The sequence below is a fragment of the Neopsephotus bourkii genome, unplaced genomic scaffold, assembly GCF_033783945.1.
Source record: "Neopsephotus bourkii isolate Nb327-2 ecotype Australia unplaced genomic scaffold, CSIRO-AGI_Nbou_v1 NB_1288, whole genome shotgun sequence".
Classification (NCBI taxonomy): Eukaryota; Metazoa; Chordata; class Aves; order Psittaciformes; family Psittacidae; genus Neopsephotus; species Neopsephotus bourkii.
The window spans coordinates 464,359-492,309 of record NW_026901772.1 but is presented as its reverse complement, the minus strand read 5'-3'; the positions used below and the strand labels follow the sequence as shown (position 1 = coordinate 492,309).

General features: G+C 59.2%; 1 protein-coding gene across 1 annotated transcript; it reads right to left on the bottom strand.

The window, feature by feature from the left end:
• Positions 1 to 1,098: 1,098 nt before the first annotated feature.
• On the bottom strand, positions 1,099 to 27,517 carry MRC2 (mannose receptor C type 2). Its single transcript, XM_061365658.1, has 30 exons — positions 27,394 to 27,517; positions 16,522 to 16,920; positions 15,968 to 16,141; positions 15,584 to 15,748; positions 15,323 to 15,436; positions 14,545 to 14,688; positions 13,903 to 14,091; positions 12,953 to 13,107; positions 12,635 to 12,742; positions 10,665 to 10,780; positions 10,389 to 10,537; positions 10,061 to 10,278; positions 9,726 to 9,868; positions 9,255 to 9,357; positions 9,009 to 9,147; positions 8,332 to 8,367; positions 7,859 to 8,019; positions 7,606 to 7,673; positions 7,308 to 7,408; positions 7,062 to 7,207; positions 6,649 to 6,763; positions 6,399 to 6,562; positions 5,958 to 6,066; positions 5,333 to 5,571; positions 5,077 to 5,245; positions 4,612 to 4,761; positions 4,381 to 4,500; positions 3,654 to 3,833; positions 3,275 to 3,301; positions 1,099 to 2,224 (listed from the first exon to the last, which is right to left on the bottom strand). Exons 1-30 carry the CDS (start codon positions 27,482 to 27,484, stop codon positions 2,004 to 2,006), a joined length of 4,413 nt encoding a protein of 1,470 aa, XP_061221642.1. The 5' UTR covers positions 27,485 to 27,517; the 3' UTR covers positions 1,099 to 2,003.
• Positions 27,518 to 27,951: the final 434 nt, after the last annotated feature.

The window sequence follows — 27,951 nt, the reverse complement described above, 5'->3', positions numbered from 1 at the left end:
GCAAAGGAGGAAGAAAGAGAACAAATTCATCAAGGAGGAAAAAGAGCAGCTCTCTTGAACACGGTGCTCCCAAGCGGGGCTGTGTGAAAGCCAGGTGTGATGCCCCTATGGGATCTTGTGCCTAACCCCAGCACTCCACACCTCTCAGTAACTCATCCCATCCCAGCCATTCCCACCTTCCCAAGGTCTCATGTCCTTCTCCAAACGAGCCCTAGTGCTGCCCAGCTGCACCCCTCAAGCTCAGCACCCCTCCTTGCCCTCTCCTTCCCACCAATCCAATCCTCAACCTTTATTCTTCAGCACTTCCCAACAGCTCTGCTCATCCACGAGGAATTCATCCCAGCTCTCCATCCCCACCAGCAGCACTGCTTCCACCTTGGCATCCCTGCTGCAGGGACTGGCTGCTGGCTACATCCACACCCGCTGGGGATGAGAAGGGATTCACACTCGGCTGCTCAGGATCTGGCACCCACATCGGGAAGCCATGGGCCCGTGGACAAAACCAACAGCTCCAAACCAGAAAGGACCTCAGGAAATAAATGCAGAGAAAGCCAAGACAGAGAAACGGAGCTGGGGCAGCTCCAGATTCCTGCTCGCCCTGAAACATCCTGGCTGCTTTTGGACGTTGCCAAAAAGTAAACAAAACCCCAATGACCCCTTGTTCCCCCCATCCCACCCCCCAACAGTTGAACACTTAATGTCCAGCTTAAGTGAAATCAACAGATTTGAAAACCCACACAGATGGCAAAAAGGAGAGCAACAACAACGAGGCAGTTCCTGTTGTCCTCACAACAAAAACCCCAGCTCGAGCCTCGGAGGCAGAGGGCTAAATGCAACATCTCTTTAAGGGCTGTGCCACCCCACTTCGGAGCCTGAAGGGGCTCCTTGGGTCCCATTCCCAGCAGGGAACCAAACGTCTCTCACTGGCCGCATCCTCTGTCCGGCCCTAGCACTAGGGATGCTGCTGCAGGCAGTTGATGGAGGATGGCTCAGCCCCGAGGTACCCGCTCCTACCTGCACAGCTCAAAGCCCTGCATCACCTTCCTCCTCCTCTACACCCTACACGTAAACCAGGCAGCCACAAACACCCCAGCCAGCTGTGTGAAAGAACGTATATATTCAGCACGCACTCAATACAGCATAGCAACAAAAGCTGTCGTTTCCTTAAAAAACAGAGGAACACCAACACCCAACTTCCAGAACAACCACCAAAGCTTCCAAACCTCTCCCCACCCTACAGCCCTGATACTCATCCTTCCGGCCAGAACAAGGCAACCAGTGACCCCAGCACTGCACACCCCTGCCTGGCAAGGGGCAGAGGAGGGGGCTGCCACAGCACCCAGCTCCTCCCGCGGAGCCTGGGATGCTCCCAATGGAGAGGAGCCTGGCCAGCAGTTTGCTCCCGTGCAGTTATTTGGGACACCCCCCTCTCCCACCCTCCCAAAGGAAACAGAAAGGGGGGCAGGCTCTGGATGCAGCTCCCAGCATGTGCCAGGGAAGAGAGAGGATCCCATCAGCGACGCTGGCAGGGTCCACGCTCGAATCGGCATCTCCGTGTCTCTGCTTTCTGCGGGAGGTGGGGGACGGGGCTGAGCAGGGGGAGAGGAGCAGCACGGTGGCAGGGACAGGGGCTGGCAGGGCCCTCACGCTGTGTGCAGAGGGGAGGTAGATCGGCTTTAGGGACCTCTTGCCCAGGAAAATGCCTTCTCGGACACAAAGCTCCGGGGGGAACGAGCCCACCGCAAGGCCCTGAACACCCACACTTGCCTTCTCCCGAGGGGAAGGCACCTCGGAGCCTGTCCATGCCATCGGAAAGCTTTTTAGCCCTGAAACTGCCTCCTGCGGGCAGCTGGGGACCAGCCTGGAGATGGCAGCAGCGACCCGCGGGGCAGGAGGGACCCCAGCTCCAGGCCGGACCCCAACCCCAACCCGCGCCATGGGGATAGCGTTTGATGCTCCGTGCCCCCCCCTCCCTCCCCAGGTCCCCGTCCCCAGCGTGCCCGTTAGTCCTGCTGCTCGTTCATCTCCATGTCGGACACCAGGATGTTCTTCTCGGCCGCCTCGCTGGGGTTGGACGTGGTGCGGCTGTACCGGGCGCTCTCGAAGGCGCCGCGCTCCGCGCTCCGCCGCCGCTTGTAGAGGTACACAGCGACCGCCAGCACAGCGCACAGCGCCAGCGCCGCCAGCACCACCACCGCCACGGCCGCAGTGTTCTCCGGCAGCGCTGCGGGGCGAGAAGAGGCTGGTGAAGGAGCCGGACCCCTCCTGCTGCCCCACCGCGGTGCCGCCCCTCTGCTCTGGGGACACCCCCTGCAGTGTGGTGTCAGCACGGGACCTGCTGGTCCGGAGGAGGGGCACACAAGCGATCAGAGGGATGGAGCACCCCTTCCTATGAGGAGATGCTCTATGAGAGAGTTGGGGTTGTTCAGCCTGGGGAGACCTTGTTGCAGCCTTTCAGGTCGTGAAAGCGACCCATAAGATGAGGAGAGACTTAGCAGGGCTTGTCGCAATAGGACAAGGAGTGATGGTTTTAGCCCTAAAAAACCTAGAGTTTTTTGGGGCGATGGAGAGGTGAGCCTGGAGGAGAGAAGCTGCATGGAGATCTCAGAGCAGCTTCCAGTATCTGAAGGGGGCTATAGGGATGCTGGAGACAAACTCTTCGTCAGGGAATTTAGTGACAGGACAAGGAGTGATGGTTTTAACACTAAAAAACCTAAAGGTTTTCAAACCTTTTAGGTTTAAAACCTGAAAGAGGGAGATTCAGGCTGGATGTGAGGAAGATCTTTATGAGGGTGGTAAAACACTGGCACAGGTTGTCCAGAGACATGGCGGATGCCCTACCCCTGGAGACATTCAAGGCCAGGCTGGATGTGGTTCTGGGCAACCCGGTCTGTTTGAAGATGCTGTAGAATCCCAGCCTGGTTTGGGTTGAAGGGACCTTAAAGCTCCTCCAGCTCCAACCCCTGCCACGGGCAAGGACCCCTTCCACTGGAGCAGCTTGCTCCAAGCCCCTGTGTCCAACCTGGCCTTGAGCACTGCCAGGGATGGGGCAGCCACATCCCCCAGCCTGGCCTGGCACTGTGGGCAAGGGCAGGGGAGCCTGGCTGGACACACTCCTCCATGGAGGGATGGCTCCTGCTGCTGGAGAGCCCTGACTGAGCGCCAAAACCACCTGGAAATGGCATTTCCCACCCACAGACATCATTTCTTTGGCTACTGATACAAGCCAGGCACCAGGTCCTGGTTCTGTGCACAGGCTAAAGGTGCCACTCACCTGCCCTGGAAAAGCTGCTCTCCTCCACTGCAACGGCAACACAGAGACGTGAGTGCATGGCCATGGCACCCTCCCCTCTTCCCAGTGCCAGCCCCACCAGCCCCACATCCTCCACTGCTCTCAGTGCCACATCACACTGACACGAGGCGATGCACCCACATCCCCTGGTGCTGCTCCACCACTGCATTCATCCTGTCCCAGCCATTTAGACACACAGAGCCCACCACTGAGCCCAGTGGGGACCTGCAGACCCCAGCCCCTACCCCTACAACCAACCCCTATTCTGGAACTGCCCAAAGCAGAGCTCTGCCCTGCAGCATCCTGCCCTGAGCCCCAGCTCACCCCACATCACCCCAGGCACAGCAGTGGGGGTCCCTACCTCTGGGGATCTTGCAGATGACCCCCATGGTGACGTTGGTGCAGGAGCCCAGGCGCCACACACCGTTGCTGCTCTGGATCCAGTAGCAACTGTTCTGGCTGAGCATGCTGGGCCCCGTGTCGTGCTGGCCCCAGTTGGAGTAGTTGACGGCGGTGTTGTCGTGCCAGACCAAGGTGCCACCTGGGAAACGGGAGAATTACAGCTGAAGGGGACACCCCATCTGTGGGAAGGTGTGATGGGGTGATGGGGAGGAGAGCCTGGAGAAGAGAAGCTGCATGGAGACCTCAGAGCAGCTTCCAGTGTCTGAAGGGGGCCACAAGGATGCTGGAGAGGGGCTCTTCATCAGGGACTGCAGTGATAGGAGAAGGGGTGATGGGGTCAAACTGAAACAGGGGAAGTTTAGAGTGAAGGAGTGAAGGGGAGGTGGAATGGAGCAGTAGGTAGGTGGGATGGGGCAGTGGAAAGATGTGATGGGGAGAGCTTATGGAGTGATGGGGCAATGGAGAAGACCAGGGGCTGCAGGGCATCTTTCTGAAGGGGCAGACTGCAAGTGCCTTGAGGAGGCTCTGGCCTTTAAAGGCACCACTGCCATCCCACCAGGCCAGAGGAGGACACACATGACACATGTGCCACTGGTGCCACCACCAAGGACTTCCGCTCACTGAAGACCTGGTGGGAATTCATAGTGGTGTCTGGAATATGTAAACCCTCACTTCTTCCTTTGTACCTTTGGGGTTGAAAGTCATGCCCAGCCAGGCGCCCTTGGATGGACCCTCATATGCCTGGAGATGCTCCCACACGAAGACATTCTCCGTCTCATCCTGGATGGACAACACTGTGCCGCCAACTGCAGAGGAAAGAGGATCAGGGAAGCACCCAGACCTCGGAGGATGGAACTTGACCCTGTTCCATTCCCAAGGATGCATCACCCCTTCCACCCCCACAGCCCCTCTCATACCTTTCTGGCACCTCTTCATGGCGTCCTTCTGCCCCAGCGTGATCTCCATGTGGAAGGTGTAGCAGTGGTCCCGGAAGGGGATCCAGGATGAGTCCTCCAGTGATTTGGGACAGCTGCCACTGTAGCTCCACTTGTGTGTGCGGGGGACACCTGGGGGGCACACAGTGCATTGGGGGCAGGGCATCACAGAATGGTTTGTGTTGGAAGGGACCTTAAAGCTCATCCAGTTCCAGCCCCCTACCATGGGTAGTGACACCTTCCACTAGAGCAGCTTGCTCCAACCTGGCCTTGAACACTGCCAGGGATGGTGTTGGCATCTTACAGCACGCTGGGGATAGCCCAAGCCCCACAAGGACACACACACACACACACACACACACAGTGCAGAAGGTCCCTGGTGGGATGCCATCTCCCACCCTGCATCCCACCTGGTCTGCCCCACACCAGGCCCCCCCCAACCAGCACCTGCTTGGAGTTGGCAGATGCCCCCCTGGAGCTTGGTGTCGCAGCCGGCCGTGCGCCAGGTCCCATCCACATCCATGTAGGAGCAGCCGGAGACCTGCTTGGGCTCCCCATCCTGCCAGTTGGCATAGAAGAGGCTCTCCTCCGTCAGCCAAGAGTAGCTCCGGCCTCCCTGCAGAACCAAGGGGAGGAGAAGCTTTGGGGGCTGCTGTGACCTGGGCTGGGATCTCCCTTCCATGCATTTTCCCCCTTCCCTCACCTCATCATTGACCAAGCCGATCCAGAGCGGAGCACGCAGGCTGCTGACGGCCTGGGTGAGGAACGCCTGGCTGTAGGGGTCGGGGATGGTGGCCAGGGTGGCGTTGAGGGTCTCGCAGAGCAGCAGCGCCTCGTGCCACCTGAGGGGCTTCTGCAGGATGCGGTAAGTGCTGTTGTGGTACAAGAGGGTGCCGGTGGGCGAGGGGGGGTACGGCGTCCGCGGGGGGCTCAGGGACGGGTCTGGGGGAGCAAAGAGACATGGTCAGAGGGCATGGAGCACACTCAGCTCCTCATCCCCACCCCATCCATCCCTCAGTGTCCATGGCAGCGCTGTGCACAGGGCATGGCACCAATGGACATCCCGGTGTGACCAGGGAGAGCAGAGGTGCCACGTCCCCATGGGCAATGAGCAGTGATACCCCAAGGCCATCCCCACCTTGGAACTATCCATCATCCCTATGGACACACCAAGCCAGGCTGGAGTTACCCCACAGCTAGGACCAGGAACATCCCACACTGAGTTCTGGGGAGAGCAACTTCAGCACCTCAAACTCCCCCCATGCTGAGCCCAGTGGTGGTGGTGGCAGGTCCCCAGTGAGCAGTAGCTGGGGCTGTCCCCCTCGTACCTATGCTCTGCTGGCAGATGTAGCCGTGCTTCTCCTCCGTGCAGCTCCGGTCATCCCAGCGTCCCGTGAAGTGCGGGGGGGAGCCGTGCCACACCACCACGCAGTTGGTCTGCATGGACAAGCCATGAGGTCAGCACTGCCCTTAGCATGGCCCTCCCACCCCATGGATACCCCCACCCTGCAGGGCCAGATCCCTTGGAAAGCCACCCCAGCACCCTAAAACCTTCCCTCCTGGCACAGGGTGCCCAGAGAAGCTGTGGCTGCCCCATCCCTGGCAGTGCTCAAGGCCAGGTTGGACACAGGGGCTTGGAGCAAGCTGCTCCAGTGGAAGGGGTCCCTGCCCGTGGCAGGGGCTGGAGCTGGAGGAGCTTTAAGGTCCCTTCCAACCCAAACCTGTGATCCTCATGGTAGGACATAGGGATGCTCGTGGGGGTCACTCACTGGCTTGTCACGGGGGCTGGAGGCGCTGCATCCCGAGGGCTCTCCGGGTGCCCAGCTCACGTGCTGGAGCGGCTCACCCACCACCCACTGGAACTCCCTCTGGGCATCGTGGAGGCCGATCCAGAGGTCGAAGGAGATGTTGGGCAGCATGGATGTGATGAAAGCTGCAAGCAACTGATGAGACACTGAGGACCATCCCCAGCAGGTCCCCAGCCAGCGGTGCCAGGGGGAGGCAGAGGGGGGGACCTACCCTGCTCCAAAGGGGTGGCGATGGTGGCCAGGACGGCACCCTGGCTCTCACACGCCTGCTTTGCCTCTGGCCACTTCACTATCTCAGCTTTGTCATGGCCATTGAAGCTGAAACACTGCATGGGTGGGGGCACAGGATGGTCCGGGGGGTGCAGTGAGCCCTGTACCCTCCCCACTCAACCACCAGCCCCACTATCCCCTTTGCACCCAGCTTGCCAGCCTCCCAGCCCCTCCTGCCATCCCACACCTCTCCCAGCATCCATGTGCACCCTCCCCATCCCCTCCCGCTCCCCCAGTGCATCTCTCCCTGCATCCCCGCACATCCGCCAGCATCATCCCCACAGCACATGCACGTGTCCCTCTCCGCCCTGCCGCATCTCAGCCACCCCATCTCCCCTCTCCATCCTGCCCCACCTTGTTGAGGAAGGGAAGCCAGCCACGGGGACAGCCCCCACTTGAAGGAGCAGGCAGTGGTGGGGTGGAAGGCTTTGCTGTTGTCCCATTGCTCCGCTTGCAGATGTAAGGCAGCGCTGTCATGCACTTCTGGTCCCCCCAGTCCTCTGTGGGGAGGGAAAAGCCAGGCATGATCCCCCTATTGCAGTGGGGTGGGGGTACCCCTGCTCAGCCCCAGCCCCTTCAGAGCCGGATCCTGCCCCTCACCTCTGCTCGCTGTCATGTACACGCACTTCTTGTCCTTGTTGATGGGCCGGGGCTTGCCCGGTGCCCAGGAGACGAAGTTGAGCAGGGACCCATCGGACCACCTGGGGAAGGCACCAGAGGCAGCACAAAGCCAAGCAGTGACTTGGTGAATGGGACCCATTGCACACCCTCACCACAGCACTGCCCTCTCATGGGGGATGAGACCCCTGGGATGCAGGCACTGAGCCACAGGGCTCTAAGAGCTGGGGACAGCGGGATGGGGACATGCGGGAATGCAGCGCCTCTGTCTCTGACTTACTTGAACCTCCCATCGCTCTCATAGGTGTGCAGCCCAATCCACCAGTGCTGCTCCTGGCCCCTGGAGAACTGCACCCAGAGAGGACACATCAGTGCCCTGCAGGGACTGGGGAGTCCCTGGGACAACTGCAGCCACTTCACGAGCCTCATCGTGACCCCATCAGAGTCCAGCTGCCCCCAGGTCCCTCCAGCAGAGGGTGAAATAAGCAGGGGAGGGAGTGGAGCCCGACAGCGGCATCCCCATCCCCTGGTACCTTCTTGAGGTTCTGGCCCAGGAAGCGCAGCTCAGCCTCGCTGTGCACTGATGCCAGCTCTGCCTGGAACCAGCTGCAGATGCGCTGCGCCTGCACCCACGTCGAGTGATGCTCAAAGAACTTGTACTCGGCCTCCTGGTACTTCACCCACTCTTTGCTGCCTGCAGGCAGGGACCAGTGTCATGCCATGGCCATGGCACCCCTGCCACAGCCACCAGCACCCACCGCCCTGTCCCTCAGTCCCCTGCTCTGCTTTTGCCCTGCTGCTGCAGCTGAGGAGCCTGACCCTCCCTGGTTGTGCAGCAGGGGGCAGCAGCAGGATGATGGGGCTCTCCTCCCTCCTATGACCCTGCACAGGATCCATCCTTATGGGGACACGCTGCAGGGATGTCCCATAAGGACCATGTGACGGGTGGCAGATGCCCAGGGAGGATGGTCCATGCTGGATGGACACAAGCCTGTGACCAACGCACCTTGGGTTGTGATCTCTGGCTCCTTCACATCAACACCTGTAGAAAGGGCAAGGGGAGGCTGTCAGAGGGTGCAGGTCTGGGGTGCAAACCACCCACAGGCTCCAAGTGTGAGATGCCCTCCTGAATCCCCTTGGGATGGACAGTGCCTTTCCCAGCCTCTGGGTTAGGACTCATCACAGAATCATACCACAGAATCCCAGAATGGTTTGGGTTGGAAGGGACCTAAGAGCTCCTCCAGCTCCAACCCCTGCCACAGGCAGGGACCCCTTCCACTGGAGCAGCTTGCTCCAAGCCCCTGTGTCCAACCTGGCCTTGAACACTGCCAGGGATGGGGCAGCCACAGCTTCTCTGGGCACCCTGTGCCAGCGCCTCAGCACCCTCACAGGGAAGAGCTTCTGCCTAAGAGCTCAGCTCAGTCTCCCCTCAGGCAGGTTCAAGCCATTCCCCTTGGCCTGTCCCTACATCCCTTGTCCCAAGCCCCTCTCCAGCTTTCCTGCAGCCCCTTTAGGCACTGGAGCTGCTCTAAGGTCTCCCCTTAAGAAACCTTCTCCCATAACAGTGCGAACTTCAGTAGGGAGGTGTCAGAGGGTCCCCCCCCACACCCTCTGCACCCCCCGCAGCCCATCCTGCACCAGGTTCTCCAGAGCTCAAGGGTCTGGGGGCCTCCTGGCCGGTACCTTTGGGCAATTTGCAGATCCAGTCCAGCTGAGCTTCGCACTGCATCGGCATCCACTGCAGGGAGGCCAGGTCCAGCACGGCGCAGCTCCGGATGCCGTCGTCATCGTAGTTACTGCGGTCAAAGTTGTGGTAGAAAAACTGGGGGTCGAGAGAGACGGGCGGGGTTGGGCATTTCCACCAGGGCCCCGTTCACCCCCCGCTGCACCCCGAATGCCACCCATCCTGCTGGCACCCCACACACTCACCCCCAGCCCATCGCTCCACCGCCAGCTCCTGTCCCCCGCTGGGTCCCGCCGGTTCAGGCCAATCCAGAACCAGTGCTGCTCATGGAGCTCCGGCTCCGACTCCCTGCAGGGAGCCAGGGGGAAGGATGAGAACAACCCCCCCAAACAGGAGCGTTGTATATGGATATACAAATACATGTACATTTATATACAGATATCCCTTTACAACCTGGCCTTTTTGCTTGCTTTCAAAGCCCGCTGTCCCCAAACACCCAAAGGCAGTACCGTGGGCACAGCAGCTCAGGGCTCAAGGAGGTTCAAACCCAAGCTCATCCCCCAGTGACACCAAATTTCCTGCACTTCTCCCTCTGGTGTAGCCAAACTGAGGCACCTTCAAGCCCACGCTCAGAGAACCACATCCCTGCTCCATCCACGGGGGTGTGGGCTCGTGCCAAGCGCACTCGGGCAGCAGGACACGGGCTAAAACCTCACCCAAAGATCTTGTTGAGGGTGTTGGCGATGAAGTGCTCCTCCTCGTAGCTGCCCAGGCTGAGCAGCTGGGCCCCCAGCTCCCGGCAGAACTCCTGTGCTGCGATCCACGTCTTCTTCTCCTGCAGCTTCTCATAGTTGAACACCTATGGAAAGAACCCCAAGACCAACCAGCTCCAACCCCTGCCGTGAGGGATGCCTCATGCTAGACTATGTTGGCCAAGGCTCCAACCTGGCCTTGAGCACTCCCAGGGACGGGGCATTTACCACTTCTCTGGGCATCCTGTGCCAGCGCCTCACCGTAAAGAGCTTCTTCCTTATATCCAACCTGGCCTCACCTTGTAGCAGTGCCGGAGCTTGGAGTCGGAGCTCCATCCCGACGGACAGGCAGCGGTGAGGCTGGGAGTGGGGTATGGCCCGGGCAGCTCAGGGTTCACCGGGGTGCCCAGGTTCTGCCGGCAGATGTACTTGGCCTTGAAGGTGCTGCAGTTCTTCACCTCCCACAGCCCCATGGAGCTGCCGGTGGCCAGGGCCACGCAGCCACCCTTGTTGTAACCTGGAGCGCTCACGGGAGCGGGGGGATGCCTGCCTTAGGGTCGGAGCACAGCCAGCACCCACCCTGCATGGGGGGGGATGTCCCCGTCCCACCCATGGCCACCTCCTTACCGGGCTGGTCGCGGTTCCAGTGGGTGTACATGACCTCGTCGCCGCTCAGCCAGCGGAAAGCACCCGTCTCATTGATGTCCTGCAGCGCTGTCCAGAAGTACTCCCCATCCCAGCCATAGATGAGGCTGCTGACGTACGCCTGCTCGAACCTGGAGGGGCAGCAAGGACGGGTGATGCTGTAAGCGGAGGTGCTGAGCAGCCCAGCATGCAAAGCCCAGTTGGGGGGGTCATACCCCGCCATGGGGGCAAGCCCACCACCACTGGTGCGGCACCGACCTGTTGGTGATGGTGACCAGCGTGGAGCCGTAGTCAGAGCACGTCCTGCGGGCATCGCTGTAGGGGACACGGTCCTCACCCAGCCAGAAGCAGGAGGGGCTGTGCCACTTCCAGCCCTGGGGATGGGTGACAGGGAGCATCCACCACTGCTCAGCCCAGCCCATCCCAGAAGGATGGGAGCGAACCCAGGCATTGAGAGCAAAGTCCCACGTCCCCCCTGCCACCACTTCTGCCTTCTCCTGGGAGGTCTCTTGCCCTCGGCCACCCCAGCTTGACCCCGCTCAGCTCTGAGCTCTAACAAAGCCCTGCTCCCAGAGGACGTGGCTGCAAGCAAAACAAACACCCAGGCAGCTTCAAAGCCAGGGAACGTCTGTCCCTGCCAATGTCCAGCCCGGCTGGGGTGCGGGGAGGGGAGCACAATCCTCCTCTATGCGCCATGGGGCTGGATCCAGAGCGAGTCCCACCGCAGCCTGCTTTAATCCCCCGCCTTGTTGATGTTGGAGCCTCTCCGGGGCTGCAGACACAATAGCTCCTGTCTTCTGCCAGAGCAGGGAGCGGGGCGGCCCCGGGGCTGGCAGCAGCCATGGGGAGGGACATAAGGGATCACCCACGAGAGGAAGAGCAAGGGTGGGAAGGGGCTTAAGGGGGGAGGCTCAGGGACCCTCCTGGCACAGTAGGAACCATCACCAGGGCTTTATCCCAAGACTCTGGGATATACCGCAGACTGCATCTGCAGTAGCAGCTTTATGGTGGGGAGGAAAGCATCTTTGGGAGACCAAGAGGGAAATTACCCCAAATCCCACCTTTATTTCCTCCCAAATTCCTGCTCCTGCAGCCTTTCCCCAAAGTCAAGGAAAAGGGGCCAGGACCATCAACCCCAACTGCTGCCCCCAGCTCCTGGCATGCCCTGCATCCCTGTGCACCTCTGCCTTTCCCACTGCCCAAACCTCCATCCCCCCCCAGCTTCCTTTATGGCTCTTACAAAAGTAAAGAGGGTTTGAAAAGGGGGACAAAAAGCAGCAAAGCCACCAAGAAAACCGAGCATGGGGACAGAGAGAACCGGGGCTGATCGTCCAAGCAAGAGGCTGCCTCCTCTCCCTCTGCCTCTGCATCTGGGTGCAAATGTGAGCATGAGAAGGATGGGAAACGGTTCATGTATCACAGCCAGTTTGCTCCCCAGAGGGTGCACCTCTGTTGGGCACCCAGGCTAACGCTGTGGCTAGCGAGGCAGGAGGGTTATATCCGCATGGGGCCACACTATTAGCCCTTGGCACGAGCAGATGGGTGATGGCAGCACCTTGTCCCCAGCACTGGGATTCCTCTGGCTCTGGCTGGCAGCTCCCATAGAGCCAAGGTTTGTCTCTGCTGTGCCCGGGTGAAGGAGCCCATTGGGGCTGTCACTGGTGTGGATGCCAGTGCCCGCTGGCTTGCTCTGAGATGCTGGGAGCCATTCAAGCGCTGGCAATGCCAGCCTGGCTGCTCGGAGCCTTGGGACAGGCACAAAAGCGACTTCCCCGCAAGCGTGGGAATGGGGTGGCCTCAGCTCAGAGGCTGGGGAAACTGAGGCAGAGCACGGTGGGGTGAGAACCCACCACATCGGTGGCGGCGTCCCTGGAATGCCCGCATCCCGCCTGGAAAAGGCAGCCTGCCATCGTGCCGAGCACGGGGCCGGCAGCTGCCTCCGTCCCACGGGTTTGGCACGGAGAGAGGCGACAGAGAAAGGAATATATTAACGTCCCTGCTGGCAAGCAGGCCAGCCCCAGGGGGAGGATCTTGGATGATGGACACGGGAGTTTTGTCCCAGTTTCCTCCTGCGGCCTTGTGCAACCTTGGAAGCGAGGGGCTGAGCCCCCAGGCACAGCAGCAGCTCCAGGCGCTGCTCATCAGGGCTGCCTGAAATGGGTTTGGGGAGAGGCCCCCGTATCCATGAGCATCAGGTAGAGCCGCATCCTGCCCCAGGTCCCCCTCACCTTCCGGCACCCGTGGTCATCCTCCTCCTTCTCCTGGCTCACCCTCCCGGGCTTTTTGCAGATGGATGGCAGGGTCTGGTTGCATGGACTGTCATTCCACCTCCCCTCCTGCACAGCACGGAGAGAAGCAGCAGTGAGCTCATCCGGGGTATTTCCCAGACCATGCACCCCCACCTTGGTGCTACACCAAATCCCCAAGGATGCTGCGCTGGATCCCTCCCATCCCAGCCAGGTCCAGCCCCATCTGGAGACGCTCCCCAAGGTATCCCTCCCCCGGCCATGAGGATGCTGCTGGATAAACCCAGCGCAGGCTCTCACCGGTCCCCAGATGGTCACACAGTCCTCCAGGCTGTCACGGAAGTTGTTGGGCTCAAAGGGATGCCAGTACGTGAACCGCACGGGGGTCCCATCCGACCACTCGAAGTTCATCTGCAGCTTGAGGTCGTTCAGGCCAATCCAGAGCTCCTCCACATCTGCCGGGACAGGAGGCTTTGGGGCTGGAATTCCCTCTGCTTGGCTGAAACCTCGCAGAGCTCCCCCCAGCACACGAGCCCCAGTGATGGGACCAGGTCTCTGCAAAGCACCAAACCCCACTGCAGGGCTCAACCTCTCAGCCCAGCGGTGCCAGCAGGACAAGGGAGGGCAGCCCCTGCCTGCAAGGAGTGGGCAAACACAGGGACATTTGCCAGCGGTTTCGGGCAGAACCGTCAAAGTCTGGACCCACAGGCTCAGGTCCAATGGTTGCAACCATTCCCAGCCTGGGGATGTCCCCCTCCTTCACTCACCCTCCTGCCTCCCCCAGCAGTAACTCCATTCATTCCTCAGCCCCTCCCCAGTGCCCACTGGAGTCTGGGTCCTCCCATGTCCCCATTGGCTACCAGGCACTTCCCTTTGGATAAGGGTCAGGATGCAGGCTCACCGGATGGGCTGCACTCGTACGGGAGGAGCAAAACCCAACCTGGGGGTGACCCTCATGAGGGGGGGCCCAAGCAGGTTTCTCTCATATTTTTCTACATTCAACCAACTGGGCCTGGTGCCATTCCCAGCTGCAGCTGTGTGCTTCCCTCCTAAGCACTGCAGGCTCCCAGGAACAGCTTTTCCATTTGCTGGAGGGATGATCCAAGGAACACATCACTCCCAGCCTGGGCTTTCCACTCCCTTCATAGCCACTGACTAACTCAGCTTCACAGCATCACACAGAAGTGACCTTCCCGTGGACCCCATCACCAGGCAGCAGGGATGCTGCTGACACAGCAGCTTCCCCTTACCTTGCTTGACCTGCTTGGTAACAAACTCCAGCTCGGAGAGGGTGTGGATGCTGACCAGGTCCCCCCCGCTCCGCAGGCAGGTCTTCTTCGCCTCCTGCCAGCTCTTCTTCTCTCCCACCAGCCGGTAGCAGTTGGACTGGAAGGGCTGCCAGCTGGGCTCACAGTCCACCTTCACCTCCGACCACGAGTCTGGCAGGGCACAGAGCAGCTTGAGGGCTCCTGTCCTGCTCTCCACCCTTGCCAGACCATAGGGAGGGAGTCCCTTGGGGTGCTCAGGACAACCAAGGCAAAGCAACAGTGGGAAAGCTACAGCTAAAACATAACGCACGACAGCAAAGTGCAAGCAACGGTGGCTTTAGAGCTCTGGGGACAAAGAAAGTCCCCTTAGTTTGCAGAGGAGCAGAGCAACCCACCCCATGGGGACCACGGGGGACCTCCCACTGCTCTCAATTCCCCTACCAAGCACTACTCATCTAGACATCCCATGGGAGCTCAATCACTGCTGCACACATCCCCAGCACCAGCAAGCTGGGGACACCAACAGCCATCTCCATGGGCAGCATCCCCTGCCTGTGCCGGGATGGGAGCACATCCAGCTGGAACACGGGACCACCCATTCCCATCACTGCCGGTGCTGCTCACCCGTCAGGAACGGGTCCACGGTGGCGTTGGGCTTCTTCTTGCAGACATAGGGGAGAGCGATGCCGCAGTCGCGGTTCTGCCAGCCCCCGGAGGACTCGGTGCGGATGACGCCGCAGTTCTCCTCACTGGGGTTGTCGGGCTGGTCTGGGGTGGGGGATAACGGGGGGCATGGTGCTGAGGAGCTGGGGCAGAGCACAGACACAGCGGGTCCTTCTGCCCCGTGAGCATCCCAGGGTTGGAGATGGGCGCCTGCGGTTGGGGACCACTCCTCAGCCACACGCCAGTACTAAGCTTGGGTGCAAGGACCCTTTCCTGCTTTCCTGTAGAGCCTCTTAAGGTATTGAAAGGCTGCAGTGAAGTCTCTGGAGTGTTCTCCAGGGGTTACAGGAAAGCTGGAGAGGGATTTCTGACAAGGACATGCAGTGACAGGACAAGGGGGAACAGCTTTAACCTTACAGAGGAGAGCTTTAGAGGGTGGTAGGTGCTGGTGCCCAGAGCTGGAACTGGATGAGCTTTAAGCTCCCTCCTATCCCAAACCATTCCATGATGATTCCATGACCCCCCCAAACAAGGAAGCTCAGCCCAGGTTATCCATAAGGCCCCCAGGCACTTGCAGAGGAACAATTCCCACTCCAGCTCCTTGTGTCTCCCCATAGGCCCATGGATGTCCCAGGCTGCTCCACATCCCCATGGCGCTCTCTGTTCTATGGGACAATCCCCACTGCTCACGAGGCTGTTCCCCAGCATCCCCATTACCACCATAACCCCTTTATCTCACCACTCTCCCAGTTGAGGTACTTGAGGGGAGAGTTGTCCGACCATTGCCAGCCTCCATTGATGTCCAGGTCATTGAGCCCAATCCAGAGCGTGGAGCTGTACCCGGTCAGCAGCCCTGGGGCCAACACAGCCAGAAAGGGCAGGATCAGTGTCCCCAGCCCCAGCTCAAGCTGTCACCATCCCCAAGCCCACCCCTGGGGCAGGCAGAGCAACCTGGCACCCAGGTGAGGATGAGTGCGTGCCCAGGGTGCCACTGCCTCACCATTGATGTAGGTCTGCTCGTGGATCTCGGTGATGCTCAGCAGGTTGGCCCCTTGCTGCTCGCAGCTATTCCAGGCCTCCCTCCAGGACAGCGTGGACTGGAAGTTGAACTGGTAGCAGCTGTTGGTGAGGTGGTCCTTGTCCCAGAATGTCTCACAGTCGTTGCCTGTGGGGCCAAGGAGGGTGAGCACCCATCAGAGTCCCAGCCACGGCTCCAAAACCCCTCATTAACCCACTAATAAACCCCCAACACCCAGCAACGCTCCAGCACTGCAGCTGCTCGCAGGAGGAGTGATGAGGCAGGAGGGAAAGGGAGAGGCAGGAAAGCTCCCAGATGAGCACCGGGATTCTGCTTTTCCCCATGGGATGCATCCCCAACACTTACTCTTTATGGGGCAGAAGCCCCACCGCTCGTCCTTGCCGTAGTCCTGGGTGGTGGCACACCAGAGATGCCCATCTTCTCGCCCCGTGCTAGTGCACTCGTGAAACCACTGGTTGTCGTACTTGAAGGGGATGGTGCAGGGCTTCCCGTGCGAGTTGCCCTGGATGGTGTAAATCTCTGGTGGAAAAGAGGAGCCCTTGCTTGAGGCTGTGTCTATGGGAGACTGGAGGGAATTCGGGATGAGGGCTGCTGGTGTGGGGGTTAGTGAAGTGCCCACCTCCCATCACCCCCATCCAACTAACAGGGACCCAGCTCCCCAGGCAGGACCCAACTGCTCACATTTTGGGGGTGGTTTTGGTTCATAGAATGGTTTGGGTTGGAAAAGACCTTAAGATTACCCAGTTCCAACCCCCTGCCATAGGCAGGATGCCTCACACTAGACCAGGTTGGTCCAATCCCAATCCAACCCGGTCTTCTAACAGGGATGGGGCAGCCCCAGCTTCTCTGGGCACCCTGTTTGGGTTATGGGATAACACTAACACCCTATGAGGCATTACCAGAGTAGGGCACGGAGCACAGGTCCTCCTCGGTGCCATACGTCCTCCACTGCGAGCCTCGTGCCTGGTCCCCTCTATCCAGGGAGGAATTGCCTGAGCGGGCACTGAGATGCTGCGAGAGCTGCTCCCCGAGGCCGCGGCAGCTCCAGCGCATGTTGACGGACTCCCGGTCGCACTCGTAGGTGGCCAAGGGGTGCAGCCCCGCCGTGGCGTTGGCCCCGTGCCACGACACCCCCAGGCACTGCATGGCCCCCACGTTGAAGAGGCGGTTTCGGGACACCCATTTCCACTGCTGGGCCGGGGCGCTGGTGTTGCAGCCCTTGGAGAGTCGCACCAGGGAGTCCTTGGTCTCCAGGCAGCCCTGAGCACCCGTGTCGAAGATGAGGAAGACTTTGGAGTCTGGGGGGGGGGGGAAAGGGTGAAAAGGGTTAAAGCAATGAGTAAAAATGGAGAACATTGGGGCTGTTGAGGCTGGAGAAGAGAAGCTGCGAGGAGACCTCAGAGCAGCTTCCAGTGCTTGAAGGGGGCTACAGGGATGCTGGAGAGGGACTCTTCATCAGGGACTGTAGTGATAGGAGAAGGGGTGATGGGGTCAAACTGAAACAGGGGAGATTTAGGTTGGAGATAAGGCAGGAGCTCTTCCCTGTGAGGGTGCTGAGGCGCTGGCACAGGGTGCCCAGAGAAGCTGTGGCTGCCCCATCCCTGGCAGTGCTCAAGGCCAGGTTGGACACAGGGGCTTGGAGCATCCTGGCTCCCCTTCCACGCACAGCAAGTTTCAGGGCGCATCCCTGGGTACAGCACCCAGCACATCGGGGACCACCGCTTCCCTGCAAAAAGAACCCCAGGGATTCACAGAATCATGGAATAGGTTGGGTCGGAAGGGACCTTAAAGCTCATCCAGTTCCATCGCCCTGCCATGGGCAGTTTGCCCCAGTGCCTGTCCTCACGGTGCTGGGCTCCAAAGGGGGGTGTTTGCCCCAAGTGTGGCATCCCCACAAAGCACCAGTGTTCGGGCATCAGAGCCAACAGCATCATCAGAGCTGCTCAAAACTGAGCTCCCAGCAGCAGCAGCAGCAGCAGCACCCGGCTGCAGGAGCCCACGCCAATGGCTTCAGCACCGGCCATCTGCTCTGGATGGAGGAAAAGAGCAGGGAACAGCGAGCGCATCCGTCATTTTTATGTGTATTTGGGGACCTGTTACAGCAGAAAGAACTGCGGGGTGAATCTCCCAGCGTGTGAACAGGGCGTGATGGAAAACGCCTGCCCGCAGCCACAGCTCCCACGGGCACAGCCCCAGCACATACGGAACGTCGCGTCAGGACCCTCGCAAATCCCAGCCCAGGCGCTGGAGGCGGGAGCAGAGCGAGGGAATCGCTGCCAGCAGATAAAGCACCCGTGCAGCTGCGGAGGGGAGAGAGCCTGATCCCAGCCCCGGCTCCAGCCCTGCATCCCCAAGGCAATCTGAGCCCCAGCATCGCCCCAGCGCGTGAATCCATCCCAGAGCCTGCAGGAACCGGTACCCCCGGGATGCTGCACTGGGACACACGGCCCCAGCTGACGTGTCACTGCTCAGAGATCGTTCCTTCCCCCAAACCCATATTTCTAAGCTAAAAAGTCACCCCTGGGGACCCCAAACAGCCACTTCTTGCCTCGCCTGCCCAGCACAAAGCAGCGCATCCACAACACAACTCCTGTGGGGTATTCTCTGCTTTAAAAGCAGCCCATTTGTTGCTCCAGCACAGGCGTTCAGCAGAAGTCAAGGCGAGCTCGCGGGCCCCGCTATATTTAGCTTGGGTTTGCTTTGGGTTCTTGCCATTGTATGAATGTTTTTGGGCTAGAAAGGTTTTCATTTCCTATTCCCCCACAACCTCACCCTACCCCAGCTATGTTATTGCAGGCGGCCCTGCTGCATTCGAGCAACAAACACCCCTGCTCAGCAAACCTCCCTGCGCTGTCTCTGAGGGGAATTGGAAACAGAGGAAGAAAGACACCCCCAAGACACCCCCACTTCATTCCAGAGCTCCAGGAAAGCACTGATGTAAAATGCCCATTCCCCAGCTGAGGTGACATCAGTGATGACCTCAAAGAGAGAGGAGCGAAGCCCGCTGGCGCGGTGGTCCCCAGGGAGCAGAGGCTGTGCACGTGCAGCAGGAAAAGGCAAGGTCTGCGAGAAGAAACGCTTCATTTCTCAGAAAACATCCTTCAAACCATGGCAAAATAAGCAAAAACTCCAACGGGGCCAATTTTGGCTGCCTTCAGGCTGGTTCCTTAAACCGGGGCCGGCTTGATCCCAACCTGGACATCAGGAGGCATCATCATCCTCCCCAAAACACCCATCTCACCATGCCAGCATCTCCCATGGCATCCCCATACAGCGGTGGGTGGTGCAACCCATCACCATCACTGCAACCCATCACCAGGGACACGGGGGACAGTTTAAAGCATTTCTGCATCAGTGCTGCATCCCAATGGGCCCGAGTACCAGCACTTGGTCAGGATGAGGCCTCCCTGGGTCACAGTGCTCCCAAAGGAGCCAAACACCAGCCTGTTGGTACTGGGAACAGGAAAGGCTGTTTCACCACGAGCATCAGTTCACAATTAGGGTTCAGCAACAGGACACCCTTCTCCATTTATCTGTTAACATGGATTTGAGGAGAACATGAGCAGCACATTGGGAACCCTTGGAGCCGCCTCAGGGTGCTCAGCACCGCACCGGGGCTGTGTGGCACTGTGCAAGGGCAAAGTATGGGCCTCAGAGGAAGCTGTCCAGACCGGAGGGGCAGCCCCAGGGCTGGAAAAGCACAAGGTATCATTTAACTCTAAAAAGAGAAGAGCTGGAGGGAGGAAATTACAGGCTGAGGGTTTGGGGCTGCCTCCGCACGCTGCAGGCAGCTCAGGGATGGGCCCTTAGCTCCAAGCAGGGAGATGCCGCTCAACGTGTCCCCTGCTGCATCCCTGCTGAGCCAGGAGGAAAGGGAAAGCTTCAGCACCAGCTCAGCCTTCACCCCTCCCTGTGCCCCCATCTGCCCCCATTGCAGATGTGCTGTGTGCTGAAGTCAGTGAGGCTGGAGCATGGGGAGCACCAGCACGAGCTCAACACGCATCAGCAAAGGCACGTGCTGTGCTTCACTTGGGGTGAAGCTTTTCTTTCATAGAACCAAAGAATGGTTGGAAAGGACCTGAGGATCACTCAGTTCCAACCCCTGCATGGGCAGGGACACCTCACACTAGACCATGTCCAACACTTATAGGGAATTTGGGGCTGACCTGAGCCCTGTTGGTGTCCATGTCATTGAACAGGCCCCTGAGGCATCAAAAGGAGCTCCCAGCCTCTCTGACCCCCTGAACCCCAATGGGCTTCAATGCTTATGGAGCAAACGGCTTCCAGTGTTTTCTGCATGGTCCCAACCATCTCCCAGCCACTCCAAGATGGGCACTGGGCCGCAGCACTCCAGCACTACCACCAACCTGAGCTCTTCCTTCTCCCACCCAGCTGCTGATGACCGGGATGGATGCAGAGTTGGATGGGATGGGACAAGGTTGTATTGATGACTCCCTTCTCCCAGCCTGGTATCCAACAGAGCAAACGCAGCCCTTGCACACCCCATGCCTCTCCCTCCTGCATCCTACATCTTTGGAGCAGAGCCCTCTCTGAGCAGCTCTGCTCCATCGTGTCCTGCTCCTCCTCCTGCTCCTCCTCCTGCACAGAGGAACTGTGAAAGCAAAGCGAAAGCGATGCTTTCAGCAAGGATGCTGTCACACAGACACCAGGATGCTGCATCTGGCTTACTGGGATGAGCATGGAAACCAAGCTGGTGCTACGAGGCAGCGTGATGGTGGGGATAGCGGGGAGCTGGGACTGATGCTTTCCTCCTCCTCCTCATGGGAAATACCAGGGTGCTCATGCTCCAGCACAGTGGGAGAAATCAGCCTTGGAGCCAGTGACTGAGCTCTGCTGCAATGGAGAAGGTGCTCTCTGGAGTAGCCTCGAGGGAGTTTTTACACCCTGTGCCTGCCTCCACATTCTTTTTCCATTGAAAAAAGCAGGGTTTTAGCCAGCAGGAAGTCAGAACTGAAGGAACTGAGCTCAACCCTTTCCCACCCCACAGCAAGCAAGGAAAGCTTCGCAACCTGCAACTGTGGGGAGTGTGGGCAGCACCAATGAGACAGGCAATGGGGATGGGGAAGCTCCAGGGGACAGAGGTGACCCTCAGTGGTGGCAGACATGGAAAGCACTGCAGCATGGAGTCCCTGTCCCAGGAGCATCCCAGCCTGGGCATCCACACCAGCACACCCAGAGCATCCCTGCTCTGCTGTGTTTGTCACCCTCCCATCACCAGCTGCAAATGCAGGGAGTAAATTCCAAGAGGGAACTGAAGCTACTGCTGGAGCCCAGTCCTGGTTATCCCGGATGGATACAGTCACACTGGTCCCAGGATGGCAGTGCCACTCAGCTCTGTGCCCGCATCCCTGCCATGCCTTTGGTGCCTCTGGAGGATCATCATGGCACCCACTTGATGGCAGAGCCCCATCCAGCTCCACTGGTGAAGGGACTGCCCCAACCACCCAGCCCCAATCCTGCTTTGTGCAGGAGGCTGAGCAGCAACTCCAGGAGAGGCTGATGCCATCCCCAAGATCTTGGCATGGAGAAGAGCAAAAAGTGGTCACTGCCATAAAGAGTGGCACATAGAGCAACACGGATGATGCTCTCCGTGCTGCAGACATGGCCATGGATGCAGTTTGCTTCACATCACAGTATCACAGTATGTTAGAGATTGGAAGGGACCTCAAAAGCTCATCTAGTCCAATCCCCCTGCCGGAGCAGGAACACCTAGATAAGGTTACACAGGAACGTGTCCAGGCGGGTTTTGAATGTCTCCAGAGAAGGAGATCCACAACCTCCCTGGGCAGCCTGGTCCAGTGTTCTGTCACCCTCACTGAGAAGAAGTTTTTTGTTTAAGTGGAACCTCTTGTGTTCCAGTTTGACCCATTGCCCCTTGTCCTATCATTGTTTGCCACTGAGAAGAGCCTGGCTCCATCCTCGGGACACTCCCCCTTTATATATTATATACACTAATAAGGTCACCCCTCAGTCTCCTCCAAACTATAGAGACCCAGCTCCCTCAGTCTTCCTCATAAGGGAGATGCTCCACTCCCTTATCATCTAGTTGCCCTGCGCTGGACTCTCTCCAGCAGGTCCCTGTCCTTCTTAAACTGAGGGGCTCAGAACTGGACACAATATTCCAGATGCGGTCTCACCAGGGCCGAGTAGAGGGGAAGGAGGACCTCTCTCGACCACATCACCAGGCAAAGGCTGCAAATCCTCAAAACCCAGCATGATGCCCCAGGCACAGCAGCAAATGGGGCTCCTAGAATCAACCAGGTTGGAATTCCAGCCACTCCTCATCACTGCCAAGGCCACCACTAACCCATGGCACTGAGGGCCTCATCCACACGGCGTGTGAACACTTGCAGGGATGGAAAGGGAAGCCATGAGGGCTCCAAGACCCAGACCCCCATGTGAGGAAAGCCAACCTGCTGACAAACCCCTTCCTCTGGAAAAGCTTTACCCACCACATCCTGCAGCAAGAAACCCACCCTTCACTCCCACAGTGCATAAAGAAACCTTTGAGCCCGAACCTCCGGCTTTCACATGCTCCCACCCATTAGAAAACAGGGCACAGGAGCCCCCTGCTCCAAACCAGCAGCCTGCCAGCCTGTTACACTGCCTGAGGGTGAGCAGAGGCTCCAAACCCCCCCCTGCAGTGATGGAGGGAAAGCTGTGGGAACTGGCAGCTCCTTCACAAAGTGGGAATGCACCAAGCTCGGGGGGAAGACCAGCAGCGAACCCCCTGGAATAAAAGAATACGACAGAAGAAGAAGGCGGCGGCGTTGCCCATGGGATACACAGCCCTGCAGGAGGAGAGGGAAGTGCTGGGATAGGGAGAGACCCAGGAAGGAGCCTGTGCACTGCTCCAAGGGCTAGGAAGGGGAAGCGGTGCTAAGATGCTCCAGCGAGAGCTCCCGACAGCAGAGCTGAGCATCCCTGCTGCCATGGACCACAGGGTATGAGAGCAGCCCCAGCCCACAGGGAGGGCATCACTGCCCTGCCTTCCTCCACAGCTGCTTTGGGGCATCAATAGACTCTTACTGCCTTAAAGAGGAACTTCAGATCTAAAAGACAAACCTAAAAGGGAAGGAAATGCAGATACCAACAGCCCCAGGGCACGCCATGAGTGCCTGGCTCAAGAGGGGCACAGGCACTGCTCCTGTCCGCTTGAGAACTGATGGCAAACACCAACCTCCCCACCCCTGATGCTCCTCAACTAGAGATCTGCATCCAGACAGTGATGCTGCCCAGTGACCTCCAGACTGCCCCCAGCCCAGCACATCCCCAGGGCTCAGCTGGAGCCAGAAGCAGCTCTGGGTGCTCCAAGCCCAGCTCCAGAATCAGAATCCCAGACTGGCTTGGGTTGGAAAGGACCTTAGGATACTTCTGGATCTTAAGCTTCTTTGGGCACCCTGTGCGAGCGCCTCAGCATCCTCCCAGTAAAGAACTTCTTTAGATCCAGCCTAAATCTCCCCTGTTTCAGTTTTAACCCATCACCCCTTGTTCTATTGCTCCCATCCCTGATGAAGAGTCTCTCCCCAGCATCCTTGTAGCCCCCTTCAGACACTGGAAGCTGCTCTGAGGTCTCCGTGCAGTTTCTCTTCACAGCCCCAGTGTTCTCAGCCTGTCCATAAGAAGGGGTCGGTGCCTGGATTTGCATTGAAAGCAACCCCAGGAGCAGGAGCAGGAGCAGGAGCAGATCCCTCCCTTTCCCCAGGGAAGAAAGCGAAGCTCCCGATGGCCTGGTTCAGGGTTTGAAGCCGCAGGACCTGTGCTTGGGGCTGAGCAGCTCCTCTTGGCTCGCCAAGAAGCTGCTGTTTACACGGTGGGAGCTGCACGAGACAAGCTCCTTACTTGGCCGCGATGCGCAGGCTACCTGGCACCCTGCTCACCCACGGCTCGTGAAGGCTTTGGACGGGGTCCCACAGTCTGCACTGCAGCCTCTCTGCAGGCATTAGAAGCCTGTTCTCCCACAGCCTGCCTGGGATGCAAACACATTCCACAGGGAATGCTGGCCTATGGGCAAGTCAAGAGACACAGCCACAGCCATTGCAGGGGACAAGGACCCCAGCATCCGCCCTCTGGTACCCAGAGCCACGTCAGGCTCCGGGCACGCATCCAGAGGGGAAAATCCCAGGTTTGCTGACTCCTTGGAAATGCAGGGAAAGGAAGGCAGTGCTGTCCATCTAACAGGACACAATGGCTAGGATCAGCATGAACCCTGTCCCATGTACATGTTCTCATCCAGCCTGGCATCCTCAGCCTTCTCCTGGGGATGGCTCTGGCTCATCTGACCACCCCGACCTGTGCACCCCACCAGCACCACAGGCCCCCAGGCAGCAAATCCGTGGGCACATCCAGGGGTGTGATGGGATACGTGGGACACGTGTCCCCATGGATGTGGCTCCATCACAGGTGGCTGAAAACTACCACTCTTTTCAATACTACTGAAACTTCCCATCAATCATGCTCTAAATCAGACATTTTCATAGTATTATCATGGAATGGTTTGGGTTGAAGGGAGCTTAAAGCTCATCCAGATCCAACTCCAAATGCACGGGCAGGGACCCCTTCCACTGTAGCAGCTTGCTCCAAGCCCCTGTGTCCAACCTGGCCTTGAGCACTGCCAGGGATGGGGCAGCCACAGCTTCTCTGGGCACCCTGTGCCAGCGCCTCAGCACCCTCACAGGGAACAACTTCTTCCTAATGTCTCACCTAAAGGGCTTGATCTCCCCGCTCCCAGCTCCAGCATCGTCCTGCAAACCCACTGCTTTACATGGAAAACCCCATTTACATCCCTGTTGCGACAGCACGAGGCGCAGCAGAGGATTGAGCTCCCAGCTTGGAAAATACCCTGTGCCCCTTGCAGACAGCCAAACCTTCGCTCCCGGGCTAAAGAGTACCCTTAGGAATTCACAAGTCAATCCCCTCATCATTTTCTAATCCTTAATTCATTAAAGATGGATCCTTTAAGGAAAAGCGCATCTGTGTGGGTCCCTTTTGGGCTCAGAGCAATCTGAAGAATGAGAAAAATGTTGATGCTCTGCGGGCTCGGCACAGTTCACAGCAACCAAACCCCTGCTCCTCGCCTGCACGTGAAGGACATCTCCTGACTGGCTTGAACACCCATAGAGGAAACACCAGGATGGGCTCAAGGGGCTGCTGCTGCTCCCACCTGAGAGCTGGGTGCACTGGAGCAGGGCACGATACACCCGTGATGCACCAACATGGGCAAAAGCCTTTTGTTGCCCTTCTCTAAGCACCAGAGCCAGTCTCCTGCTCTGGGTCTATCCGTTGCATTTAACAGACAGCAATTACAGCCCTTCAGCCGCCCTTTGCTTTGATTTGGGGGCAAAAAGCTTCCCTGGAAAACACTTAGGGAAGCAGAAGGCAGGAGCGCGCCTCTGCCCTGGGGAAAGGTGCGAAACCCAGCCAGAAATAAAGGCAAAGAGAGAAGCCTGCAATGTGGCTTTAAGCATCACCAGGACCTCACACCTCAAACACATTCCCAAGGTGCTGCCCCGGGGTGGGAAATCCCATCCAGTGGCTTTGGGGGAGGTTTGCACTGAAGGCTCAATCTCTTTGCTCCTCATTGCTGTGACTTGCGCAATCTCAGTCTCATCCTGCTGAGGCAGCGAGGTCCCACTGTCCCCTGCCAGGCACCCAGCCCCTGCACTCCCAGCACCAGAACCAACACCGCTTCCCCCTTCCCTCCTAAATAATCCACAGAAGATGGAGTTATCACTTCTTGGAGCTGCATTAGCTGGGCAACAGGTCACTTCCACTGCAAACCAGCGGGAGCTTCAGGCAGAAGCTGCTCTGTTTGTTATACAGGCTCCTTGGGGTCCCTTCTGCCCCCTCCCCTCGGTGCAAAGCTGACACAGCAGCTCCCACCTATGGTCCCATAGACACAGACAAAGCTGATCCAAAGCACCAGCAACACCATGGTCCCACATCAACAGCAGGACCTCATCCTGCCTGCAGCCACAGCGGGACAGGAGCTGCAGCCTCAGTTTCCCCAATAGAAGAGTGTGGGTACCCAAGTGATGCTGCAGAGATGGGGCAGCCAGTGGTAATGCTCCAACGAGAAGCCACAAACCTGATCCAGCTTCCCAGCTGTCCCAAAGGCAGGGATTTGTGAGGAACCCCCCACGAAGCGACAGCTCTGCAGGGAAAGCAATGCTGCAGACAGGAACTAACCCATCCCAGCGAGGATCCTTTTTGAGCTGCAAACCCAGCCTGGTGATGGGGGACCTCGGATGTGGCACTTCCATCGGCACCATCCCCTTCATCCCCTGGGTCCAAGCGAGGGTGATGGTGGGGAAAGCAGTGGAGAGGTGGCTGCACTGAGGATGCCAACACGGTGCTCGGTGTGAGCAGCTCAGCACCGAGGGCTGGAGCTGGCTGAAAGCTGCCTTGTTCCTCGCCCTGCCCCGGCGCAGGGACAGAGCTGCCTCTGTCCTGGTGCTCGCCAGCCCCAGATCCCACCGGCATTTCTCAGGGTTAAGCAGCCAGAATGGGCCCTTACAGGTAGCTGAGCCCTGCTGGAATCAAGCAATCCCCTGGAAAACCACAAAAGGAGGAGGAATTCATGGCCCTCGAGTAAACTGTGGGGAGGTTTAACGGGAATTCAGCTGCAGGATGCTGGGGGTTCGGCTGTCTCCAAACCCTGGCAACCGCTGTTCTGAATGCCCTGGGGTACAGGGGACTCCTTCCCCATCACCTCCTCTCTCCACCTCGTTTCTCCAAGCCGTGAGCCCCCAAAGCTCAAGGATCCCCTGTCCGGCATGGGCTTGGTGCCACCGGGATCACACCAGCAACACCAGGTCCTGCCCTGGCTGTGCTCAGCCCCAGTGAGCTGCTGGGCTGGGAAGAGATGGATGAACAGGAGCAAAGCAGGGAGCAGGGCAGTGCCCTTCCATGCTGCCATTCCCAAATCCGCTTTGGATTTGCAAAACATACTTGAACAAACCAGGCCGAGGGGTTATTTTCAGGCAAAAGCAGCCAATTGTGCTCTTCTTTCAATAAGTAAAGTTTCCCAACAAGGCCAAATGAATCCAAGGCAGCAACAGGAGCCGCTCCTCACTGCTGGGACAAACTATCCCGGGGTAAAAAGCGTCTTAAACGGCAAAGCCAGGGCTGAGCCTCAGGCGTTTGGCACATGGTGTTTCCAGGCGGCTTTAAACCAGAATGCGCCCAACTGATTGTGAGAAACTAAGGCGGAAAATGAGAGAGGCTGCGGACAGCCCGATCCCGCTCCCGCTCCCTGTGATGGGAATGGGAAGGGGGGAGCAGGAGGGGAGATGCAGGAAGCCTCCAACAAAACCCTCCGGCCCCTTCCCGACCTCCCCCTCCGCGAGCTGCGCTCCCCGGGGAGACAAAAGGCGCGGGGCTGCGGGGCGCTGCGGGCCGGCGGCTCCCGGTTCCCCCCCTCCGATCCCCGCGGAAGCGTTTCCGCCGTTTTGGCCAGACGCTGCGGGGCCGCGCGGCGCGGGAGTCAAACGGGAGCGTTCCGGAGGGGGGGGACGGGGGACGGGGGACGCGACGCGGCCAAACTGGAGAAAACAAACCGCGTCGGAAGGAACGGCGAGCGGGGGAGGATGGGGTAAAACAAACGGCGCTAAACGGGAACGGAGCATCCCGGGGGGGAACAAAACCGGAGCAACGGCAACGGCATTGTCCCCCCCCCCCCCCAAACCGGGCTGTCGGGGGGTACCCCAATAATAACGCGCGGATAAAAGGGGGGGGGGTCGCGGTCCTACCCGGGTGCGCAGCGCCCAGCACCAGCTGGAGGCCGAGGAGGCAGCAGAGGGGGGTGCGGAGGGGCCGCGGTCCCGCGGAGCCGCGCCCCATCCCCGGCCGCACCGCACCGCGCTCCGCTCCGCGCTCCGCTCCGCGCCGTCCGGGCCGGGGGAGGGGGAGGAGGAGGAGGAGGGGGGAGGGAGGAGGGAAGGGGGAGGGGCGGCGACAAGAGGGAGGGGAAAAAAGTTTCAAAAAAAGTAAAATTAGGGGGAAAAAAAGGAAAAAAAAGCAGCAGCAAACGCGGAGCGCGCGGCGGCGCCAGGAGCTGCGGTAGCGGGACCCGCACCCGCCGGGCCATGGCTCCCCGCAGCCCCGGCCCCACCTCGGGTCCCGCCTTCCCCTGCCCGGCCCCCGGCTCCTGCGGGCGTTTTCGGGCGCAGCCCCCGGTGCTCGCGCTCTGCCTGAAGGGAGGATGGAAAAGGACGGAGCTGGGCTCTGCTCCCAGGGAACAAGGGATGGGACAAGAGGAACCGGCCTCAAGCTGCACCAGGGCAGGGTTAGATGGAGCTGAGGAACAA